This window comes from Apaloderma vittatum, unplaced genomic scaffold (assembly GCF_000703405.1).
Source record: "Apaloderma vittatum isolate BGI_N311 unplaced genomic scaffold, ASM70340v1 scaffold23816, whole genome shotgun sequence".
Classification (NCBI taxonomy): domain Eukaryota; kingdom Metazoa; phylum Chordata; class Aves; order Trogoniformes; family Trogonidae; genus Apaloderma; species Apaloderma vittatum.
Window position 1 is genome coordinate 1 of NW_009723654.1, and position 10,827 is coordinate 10,827.

A 10,827-nucleotide genomic window follows, 5' to 3' on the forward strand; every position below is an offset into this window, starting at 1 on the left:
CTCCGTTTGCGTCGCTGCCGCGTGGTTTTCTGACGGCCCTTTTCCTTCCGAGCAACTTCGGCCTCCTGCAAGGTCTCAGCCTCCTGCGCCGAGTTGGAAGATTCGCTGAAGCTGACCTCAGCCTCCTTGCTCTCCGTCTCCACCACTGACGGGGCAGAGCTGGGAACCGGCTGCACCGCGGGCTCGACAGCAGCTTCGAATTGTTCACTGCCTGATCAGTCTCGGGCTCCATCTCCTCCCGAGGCGACGGGAGCACCAAGGGCTCTGTGGGGATTTCAGCTTCCGACTCAGCGGGATACGTCGGGGGCGCGGGAAAGCTTTCTGTCTCCCCTGAAATATCATTGATGATGGAGCCGATGGCCGCCGCCAGCTCTGTTTCGCTGGCCTGATGCGCGGGGGGGTTATCTCCCTCCTCTTCCTGATGAACTTCGGGCACGTCTGCCGCCGGCTCTTTGTAGGCAGCAATCGACGGAGGAGTTTCGGTGAGTTTTGCGATATTCTCCACGGCCTGCTCGAGTTCGATCTGTTTCGCTAACTGGGCGGCTTCAGGGGATTGCTTTGGCTCCCGCAGCACCTCCTTTTCTACCTCCGGGAACGAATCTTCGACCTCGCTCTTGGAAAAGTGGGGCTGCAAGATGTCGTCTTTGGCAGGACTCTTCATTTTGGCCGGTGACACCGCCACCGGCTCTGCCTCCTCCTCGGTCGGCCGCAGGGCGCCCTTCACCTCGTCCACGTTGAGGCGTATTTCGACACTCTTGAGACACACAGATGCTTTATCTACAACGGTTTTGGTATTTTTGTACCTCCCCCTTTTGGATTTCGTAACCTTCTCTGGCACCGGCTTCTTCTCAACGATCTCAACCATGGGGATTTCCAGCTGGTTTTTCTCCACATCCAGTTCCTTCCTATCACGTTTCTGCTCACACCCTGACGGCTCTTTCTCGGTGGCTTTTGCTTTATTGCTGCTGTCGATGATGCTCAATTCCTGGCCGCTTTTTTCAGCAGCATCTTCAGATTCAGCCGAGGTATCGGCTTTCGGTTCGTTCTTCCCTTTCTTCCCCTGTTGGCCGGGAGCGGCCGACGAGTGACCATGTGTCAGCTTCTGGGATCGAGGAGACCTCCAACCTTCCGCAGGCTTAGGAGCTTCCACGGCATCTTTATTTTCCGCCTCCTCTGCCTCTTGCTGCACCGGTTCCACCTTTATCGGAGAGATGTCCTCCTCCGGCTTACGGCGGGTTTTCGGAGGTCTTCCCCTCCTCGGGGTCGTGGGAACCGTCGTCACAGTTTCCTGCGGCTCCTTCTCCCCTCTCTTCCTGGTGGATCTAGTGACCTCCACAGAGTCCTTCACTGGAGACGGGCCTTCATTGTCCCCCGTGGTAGCATACACCGACCTCACGTTCCTGCGCCTCGTCCGGCCAATTGGCAAGCTCGGCTCCACGTTTTCCGGCTCTGCGGCTGAACTGGGGGATTTAGCAGCGTTCCTCGACACCTTCTCTGCCTCCACCTTCAACTCGGCAAGCTTCTGCATCTCCCCGCGAGGAGAGCTTGACCTTTTGAGTTTTTCACGGTCAATTCTTTCACTTTTCCTCGTGACAGGCTTTTCTGTGACGTTGGCCACAGCCGACTGCACGGGAGTCTTGGAGCGTTTACTCTTGTAGGACTTTTTATCTTTCACAACTACCGGAGGCTCAGCTTCCATGTCGTTGTCGGAAATGGGCGGCAGGACCTCAGTGGCCACCTCCACCTTCTGACCCACGCTGGCATCAGCACTGGCAGGAGGCGGAGGATTTTCTTCTTTAGGTTCAGCAACCTCTTCGGATTTCTGAATCAGCTTGGGCGGAGGCGGTGGAACCAACTGGGCCCCCTCAGGTTCCGGATTCGCGCTGATGTCAGCTTGGGAAAACGAAGGTCTGGGAGTAGGAGGCTTGGTATCCAAGTACGAAGGATGCTCTGTTGCCGCAGCATCTTCCTCCGGTGCCAGGGTTGTAGTGACAACTTCTTTACTCACTTCTACGACTGGCAGGGCTTCGGTTTGCTCAGGCGGTTCGATTTTGACAGGAGCAGCAAGTTCGGGGAAAGGTTTCTGTTCTTCTGCCGCGGAAGCAGATTCAGGTGTTTTTTCTTCTTTTATAGAAACCGTTTCCACCACTACCTTCTCGTTTGCTGCCTTTTCGGAAGCGACCGGTGCTGGTTCCTGTGGCAGGGCAGCGACCGAAGAGGGACCAACTGCTGAGGAAGTTTTGTGTTCTGGTTCTTTACTATCAGGAACCGTTTCCGGTGTTTTGGGCCGGTTTTCTTTATCTTCCTGCTTTTCCACCTCTTTCGGTTTCTGATCTTTCTCCTTTTCCTTCTGCTGCATCCGCGTGAGTTCAATAAACCTACTGTGGAAAAGAACCACCGGTTCTTGCACCAGATCAGCCGCGCTGTTAGTCCCGTCGGAGGACGACTGTCTCCCGTACAATCTACCGGAAATGAAGTCGAGATCGTCGTCTTTTCTCTCCAAATGCTGCAGGCGCTTGGAGTCCTGTTCAAAGATTGAACTATGCAAAAAGCGAGAAGCAAACAGTTCCTGTCTCTCTTGTTCCTCCTCTTTATGGTCTTCCTTCTTATCATCCAGCTTTCCACCCTCTGAATCAGTTCTGATTTTTTTCTTCTTCATATACCAAGACGGAATAGGTCTCGGAGCCGAGTCAACCTTCTCCTTGTCTTTATTGTTTCTAAAACTAGCGAATCGTGAATCCCAATCCAGAAAGGACCAGTTTTCTTCTCTGGAGGAAGAGAGAGATTTAGCTCTTTCCAGCAAGGCCTTTGTGTCCGGTGTGATTGTCTTGTCCAACGCAAAAGAGTAGAACTTGTTTCTTTCTAAGGAACTCGACAGTCGTTCCTCCCTCTCACGTAACTTCTCTTCTCTGTCCCTTAATAAAAAAGACAATCTGGAACTCTCTAACAAGGACGAAGCTTTCGGCGAATGTGGTTTGTTTTCACCGTCATCATCCGAATCCGAAGGCACCTCCCCGGGTTCCAGGTCGCGGATGGAGCGTTTGCGGATACTGTCTCTTTTGACGATGCTGCTCGGAAAACTGATATCGACTCGACCGGGCTCCTGCTTCACTTGCGTTTCCCACCTACTCGAGTCATCTTCAGAGCTCAGCACGGACAGTTTTATTTTAGCCATCTCTGCCATCTGCTCCCTCCTGCTGGAATCGTAAGGATTAAATTTCAGCGAGTCCTCCCTCACCGTCATGTTGGAGTACGAAAGACCCTTTTCCTCTATTTTAGGCGACTCTTTGGTTTCCTTTAACGGCATCAGCCTCGGAGAATCGAGCGTGTCGTCATCTTCATGGAAAGGGAAGTGCCTGATGCTAGGGGAACAGGACGTCCTCTCGGAGTCCTCACTCACCTGACGAGAACTTCTGTAGTTCCTTTCACGTTTAGTGCTAATTTCAAAGTCAAACTGGTCGGTCTTCTTCCGTTTGCTTGGCGGAGAGTCATCAGTGACGTCTTGTGGAGGTTTTCCCACCTCATGGACCAAGCTCCGCCTTTCATATTCCTCCACGTCTTTCTTCGGACTGCCGAACTTCTCCGACTTGGCTATCTCCATTTCCAGCTGCTGCTTTAACCTGCGGCTTTGCTCCATTTGCTTCCTGTAACTTTGCGTGTGGTCGATGTCGATGCCGATTTTCTCCTCCGTGTCGGCTGACTGAGGTTTCTCTTGGCCAAGTTTATGGTCAGGCGTGTCTTCCGGAAGAGCTGTGTAATTCTTCCTCGTGTCCTCTCTCTCCGTTCCTTGCTCGTCTAGTAGCTGCACCTGTTTGTGCTGGGGTTTTACTGGGTTCGATTTTTTAGAAGAGGGTTCCTGAACTTCCACTGGTTCATCAGCCGCTTCCATCAGCCTCGCCTGCAGATCCAGAGTGGGACGCATGCCAATTCCACCGACGTTAAGAGTCTCCTGAATTTCTTTGGGACTAGTGACTAGTGACTGTCTTTCCAGCTTGAGTTTTTTAGATTCCCTTTTGAGCATCTCCTTCCTCAGGGGTTTTCTCTCCAACTCTCCTTCCCTTAACACTGTCGCCTCTCTAGACGAAGCCGTGGCGTCGAGCTGCTTTTTCAAAACCACACGTGCGTCTTCCTCATCTTGGCTGCTTCTTTTTACTTCCAGTTTTTGCCTGTCGGGCTTCAGATTTGCATCGGCGAAACGTCTTTTACGAGCCTCCAGCTTGTCTAAATCGACAGCGTTGGCCCCCTCGGAAGTTTGCTCCGTCTTCAAGTGTTTTTTGGGTTTCAGTTTCCCCTCCTTATCCACCACTTCTACGTGACTGGCAAGGGCTTTCTCTTTTTGTACCTTGGCTCTGACAGGCTCCAGTTTAGACTGATCAGGCTTGGTTTGCTCGGCTTGAGACGTCTGTGTTTTCTGCTCAAGAAGCGGGGACTTGAGCGTGTCGTTATCAAGCTTCGCTCTCAGTTTCTCCAGAGCAGGCTGATCAATAACTTTCCCTTCGTTTTCTTTAACTCGGGTCAGCACGACGCAGGGCATGAGTTCCAGGCGGTTCTTGGCTGTCCCTTCTTTGTCACCTCTCTCTTTACTCTGTTTACTGTTGCCCTTCAGCTTTTCAGGGCTGGGCTCTCTCTCGTTCTCCTGATCCGTTTCAGAAGACTGAGAGCTGGGCGAATGGATTTTTGCTTTTCTCTTTTGCTTATCGGCTTTCTCCTTTTCTAGTTTTTCCGGCTTTTCCTTTCTCACCAAGCGTTTTTCCTTGTCGACCCGCTCCTGCTCGAAAGCGCGCTCCTTCTCCACTTTCTCGTTTTTTGCGTAACGTTCGACGCGGGCTTTGTCGAGCTTGTCGTATCGCGGAGGGGACAGAGAGCTGCAGCTGCCGCTGCGATCCGACGACCTGCTGGAAATCCTCCTCTCCGAATCGCTCTGCAGCCTTTCCGACTGCGAGGGAGACGCGCCAGGGCTCTGCGGGCGCCGGGAGTGCGTCGGGCTCTGGCTCCGTTCAATCGGTCTCCGTTCATGGTCTCGGTCCCGATCGGATTCGAACCGTTCCCTCTCCCTCTCTCTCTCCCGCTGCCTGTAGCTGTACTCCCTGATGTCCTGCTCGTAGGGGTCGCCCCTGTAATCCCGGTACTCGCGCGGGTCGTCATAGTATCGTGGGTCGTAGTAGTCTCCTTGGTAGGGATCCCACTCTGCATAAAATTCTCTGCCTCGAGCTGGGTATTCTCGACGAGGATCTTCAGGATAGGTCCCCGGAGTCCGAACAGTCTCGTAGTAGGTACGATCAGGGGCATATTCATAAGATCCTCTTCTTTCATCCCTGCTAAATATAAGAATAAACGTGTAAGTTTTCCTTCTCAACCAACGGATTGTGGTACCACGCTCTTTGCTACGCAGGGAGATCGTTTTACGATAACTTCCTTTATACGCGCATCAGGGCGACCGTACAGAGATTTCACAACGATAAAGCGGTGCACAGCGGATCAAACGCTTTGTGAATTTACTGAGCACCGTATGCAGGGAACCGGCCTTTCCCTGACAGCCCTGCCAAGTATCTTTGCAGCGCCCTCGCTGCTTCATTTTGGTCAAATTCAAGTATCACGTTAAATTAAGGTAAAACCTACGCAGCACCTGTGCACCCATGCACAGTCTGCCGTGGGGAAGACCAACTCCACCTCAAGGACTTGAAATCTACCTCTGAAAACATGAGTGAAATCAAAATTCAGTGCTGGAACCTCTCCGTTACTAAGCAGTAAAGCGGTAATAAGATTTCTGAAAAAACCCTAAACCCTGCAAGTGATGGTTCAATTCCGAGATTACCTCTTCCACAGCACGTGACGTGTTGACGTCGTCGATTTACAGCAAGATCAAGTCAATAAAATAAATCAGACTGTTTACGAGATCAGAGGAATTCATGGGAAGCATTTGGCAAAATAAGTCAAGTGATTAGTGTTGTCTCACTACCTCCAAAGAGCAAAAATAAGCCAATTTTACAACTGAACGTGCCTCTTCAGCAGAGAGGTGCCGCAGAGCTGGTGCTCCAATTCTCCACCAGTAGGTTACAACTAAACGTGCCTCTTCAGCAGAGAGCTGGTGCTCCAATTCTCCACCAGTAGGAACGTTTTGCACACTCTATTTCACACACATTTATTTGGCTTCAGAGTTTGTGTTTTCTGTTAAAAGCTGACAGCTCCTCCATTTTACAAAATGTACAAAATTAAAACAAAAAACACAAAGAAACAAAACACAGAAGATGAAAACCTCATTCTGCATGCGAAGCGGGATGCGGTGAAAGGCAGCTGTGAAGTAAAAAAAATTAATCATGTTTTCTGTGGTTTGGGTTTTTTTAATTTGGGTCCTATTTAAGACTGGCCTGAAAGAAGCGGGTTAGGACAGGTCTGAGCGTCATCGCAAGGGACTGTGAACTGCCCGGAGGAGGATGCAGAACGACAGGACTCATTCCTAGGGATCTCCTAATGACTGTGCGAGTGTAACGACAGAAAAGGGAAAAGGAGACTACCGTGTACCCAAAGCATCACGTTGTTCCAGAAATCAGTGTTCTGCTCAGAATTATCTCAGGGCAAAGACCAGCCCAGCTGACCTGTGTGCGTTAAAAGGCATCCGATAACGCACTTCTCTTTCCTGAATTCAGCGCGCTTCAGAGGAAATTAGTGCTGACTGCTCGCTGGCACATCGCAGCAGCTGGCAAAGACCGGGGAACACGGGCATTTATTTCCATTGTGCAAACCCCGACTGCCAATTTCCAAACCCTCCTCGTTTTTAGATCTGGCAATTTTGCAGATAGGTTTAGACCAAGCTATTCAGCTGCAAAAAAAAAAACCAAAACGAAAACCAAAAGCCCTGCAGTGAATTTATCCAGCTCACCGGTACAATCGGTGCCACGCTGGGCTTACTCACAGGTAAGGCAGAGCTGCAGCAGGTTATCAGGCTGTACACACACCTGCTAACACACACACGTCTCTCGAGGGAGCGGGAAGGCGCTGCATTCCGGAAAAGCCGTTCTTTGCATTCTTAAGAAATGGTAAATGACTCATAACTGCGTCCTGGTGACCCACTGCGGGAACCGGATACTAAATCCACAGGTCACGGAGGCAGCCACAACCTCTATCCAAGTGTGAATTTCGGTAATCGACTACATTTCAGATGTGCAATATCCTGTCTGCCTTAATCTGCGCGATTTAAGCCTGAGCACCTAAATTTGTTTAAAAAAAAATACACTGAGAAGGTAAAAGATATTAAAAATATGCTAAAATCTTGTTAACAGGCCTTGAAAATGAAGGATGAAGTTGAGAGGAAGAGAAACAAGTGTTTAATAATTACAGTCTGAAGGGAGTATAACCGCACTTCAGACGAGGCTGCAAAAGCAAAGGACTGTAATAAAGATTTGACACATGCCTTCTCTCTGCCAGCATTTCATAAAAGTCTCTGATATCTTGACCCGTTTTCTCCATGGAATGATAGAACGCCAACTGACTTTCTCGATTTGCAAAGTCCACCTGCAAAAGAAAAGGTACATCCCGTTCAGTGAGAGGAACACCCCGTTCGGACAACATTTCACTGCCTGCTGCGGGCGGGAGATGGGAGCAGAACTGAAAACGGGGACACGGAACAAAAAATTGTCAGGACCGGCCCTAGGCAGCCCCAGGAATAAAGACCTTTCTCTCTTAACTCGGAGTAGCTGCGTGGAGCTACGTAACTCCCTCCCTTCCTGGGGTGCGCGGTTGTAGCTGCCAGACCTGAGGCTTCTGTTCAGTTAAACCATCAGGCAAAATACACGTGATTATGGTGGCCTTGACGTTTTTAATAGTACAACTCCAAAGTCCCTTTAATCTCGAGGCAGCGCTACAGCAGGTCAGTGTTATTAATCTATTTCAGAGTCAGTTATCTGCCCAGGGTTGCACAGCGAGGCAAGAGTGGGGACGGGAGAGGAATTAAGCCTCCTGAATCGCAGCTCCCTGTCGTAACTACTCAAAAAGCTGTTTTCTAGCCCAGGGTAACAATATCAAGAAGCTAACGGCAGAGCTGAAGCAAAAAATTCAGGATTAAACCAAATTTAACTAAACATGTGCCACGTAGTGCCGTATTTTTAACATTTAACTCGTCTTTTTGGAAAAAAAATAACTTGTATAACCACAGCAGTGGTTTTACAAGGCATGAAGGGTGTTGCTTATTCCAAAGTAGCAAGACCCACCAACACAAGATACGAAACTTTTATTGCTTCTAAAGGCTACTTATATTCAATCTCCGCACTCGGAAACTACCGTACGTCCAACTCCTAACCCCAACGGGCGTGAAGTGTCGAAGTTAATAATACACCAGGTGAGAGATGGTGCTTGAAATCATTCCCCGCTCTTTAGGAGAGAAGAAAGGAGGAGGAGGAAGATAACTCAGAGGGTTGGCTGACCCCTCATGTCCCCAGTTAGCGCAACCGATGGGACAGTTGTAACAGGTATCGTCACATTCACCCAAATCCAAGACATCCCTGTAAATGTCAAGCGTTGCTCGAGGGCAAAGTACTTTCTGCTTTTGTTTTTGAGCAGGTTTGTTTTTTTTTTTTAAATAGTCTTTTTAAAAAAATCTGTTGTAAAGCAGGAGCTGCCGGCATGAGGGCAGGCTGCGCGCTCGGGCTGCCATACGCCACGATGCCAGCGCGCGAGCCGGCGACGTGTCATCCCAAAAGGAACTCACGCCTTCCCGTTTCACTTCTCCAACACGAAAGCGGACAAAAGTTTGCCCTGGATTGGGGTAAATGAGGCAGCGACATGGACACCAACACTCAGGAGCTCAGAGAGACAAGTTCAGTGAAACGAACAGCAGAATGCTGGAAAAGGCTTGCGAGGTAACGGGTCGAGATACCCTAAAGTCTTGGTAAGCCGAGCATAACAAAATTAGTTTAAGCCTTTCATGTCTGGGACAGACGCGCCCCGCTAAGTATTCCTTTTGTCTGGCAGTCTCCAAATGCCAGTTTTTAAGGGGTGAGGCCTAAATACAATTTGTTTTTCTCTTTTTTTTTTTGTTTTGGTCTGTTTGTTTTGGAGGTCATTCTGCACACCTTAATTTTATTCCCACCGATTTTCCTCCCCTTGGTCTCTTTTACAGCTGCTTGTGCATATTCAATCTCATTGTAGAGAACCAGGGCCATGCCTTTTAAGCGGTCAAACACCACCTGTAAAAAACAAAAAAACAAAACAAAAACCAAATAAGAGCCTCATCCACAGGACTTAACGTCAGTCCCAACAAAATCCTAAGTCATGAGGATACCAGTAAGGAAATAATTTTTAGCAAGGTAAATTTCCAGGCTTTTCTGATGAGGCGTATCGTAACGAAGAGACAATAAAAGGACACGGGACTGCTTTGAATTGTGGATATTGTGGCTTGAGGTATATTATGCCTTTATTTTGTTTTTCTGTATTTTACTTTCGATTTCTTTCTTTTTTTCTTTGGTGACTGAGTTTCGTAGTTTCTCTTTGTTTACTTGTAGGCTTTTTTTAAAAATTTCCAATGCGCTTCAGGGGGGAAAAAAGGTAAAGGGAACGTTTAATTGCAAAATGGCAACGGTTTTTGTTATCACAGTCTGCAGTACCACTCGCCGGTTGCTAAACGCCCAATTTCCAAATACCAGCTTCCTTTAGCAACGTAAACTCATTATTCAAGCAACAACAGCTACAATAAAGAAGGTCAAAGCTGCAACACGAACCCACAAAAACCCTTTTAAGGAGGCAAGACCCTGATCCTGCGAAGATTTACACACGTTGCTTAACTTTTAAGCACACCAACGTCCAGCAGAACCACACGGGACAACTCACGTGCTTAAGTTTAAGCAGGCGCATAAATCCGGAGCACCGACCCTCGGCAGGGCGGGCAGCGCGCTCCCATGTGGGGTACGGGTACGTTGCACCTGCACTGATTTTCTTCTTTCGCATACTTTTGTCAGCGTGACTACCCTTAACCACTTCAATAAGTCATTTTTTGGTCTGTTGCAGGAATATATACTTATGTCTAATTATGTAATTAGCATGCAGGAGTGTAACTACGTAATTAGACTGCTGCTCCTCCAGTGTCAGCTTCCTAAAGACATTTTGTTGGGGAGAGACTTTACTGCACAAGAGCAACAAATGGTTTCCAATACTCATTATCTCGGCTCATTCAAAATATTTCTTTTTCCTCCTGTTTCTTTTTTTTCTGGAGGGGTGTTTTCAAAGCACCAGAAGCGACTGCTCTACGGATCGCGTCATCGGGATGCGAAGCTACGGAGCCCTGCCGGCCAAATTCCACCCCAGAGAGAATTTCTCTACCCGAGCGATAAAGCCCTGGACAGTGGGGGTTGAAAGGACAGGATGGGAAGAAAGGAAGACAGTAACAACTTCAAACCACACGCCAAAGCCTCCCACCTACCTTTACCACAGGCCCGTATCGGCAGAAATGTCGAGTTAGATACTGATCCGTAACGTTTGTAGAAAGCCCATCTAACCACACGCAGTTTGTAGGCATGCTCTTCCCAAACCCCAGCTGAACACAAAAGGGCAAAACTTCCATCAGTACAATTCGCAAGGGTTAAACTCACCGAGCGGAGCGCGCCTAATTAAAGGGTTATTTGAAGAAAGCTAGGCATTTGTACGGGGTTTCTAAAATTAGCGTCTCGCGCAGGTGCAAGACAAAAAAAAAAAAAATCAAATAGCAATCAATGGAAATAAATTCTGCATGCTTAAACAAATGCAGTGTTTGACAACATTTGATTCTTCGACAATTTGAATGCATCTGCGAAGTGGCGGGGTGGCAGCTCGGGGGGGTGGCAGGCCCCCCTCGGCATC

General features: G+C 48.9%; 1 protein-coding gene across 1 annotated transcript in view; it reads right to left on the minus strand.

The window, feature by feature from the left end:
* Positions 1-5: 5 nt before the first annotated feature.
* The window catches only part of LOC104276047 (msx2-interacting protein-like), a gene marked incomplete at its 3' end in the record, with an annotated part of 15,985 nt that continues 5,163 nt past the window's right edge, over positions 6-10,827 (minus strand). The window contains 5 exon segments of the mRNA XM_009872209.1: positions 6-199; positions 202-5,318; positions 7,412-7,512; positions 9,069-9,182; positions 10,412-10,525. Of these exon segments, the coding sequence (XP_009870511.1) occupies positions 6-199; positions 202-5,318; positions 7,412-7,512; positions 9,069-9,182; positions 10,412-10,525 (5,640 nt within the window).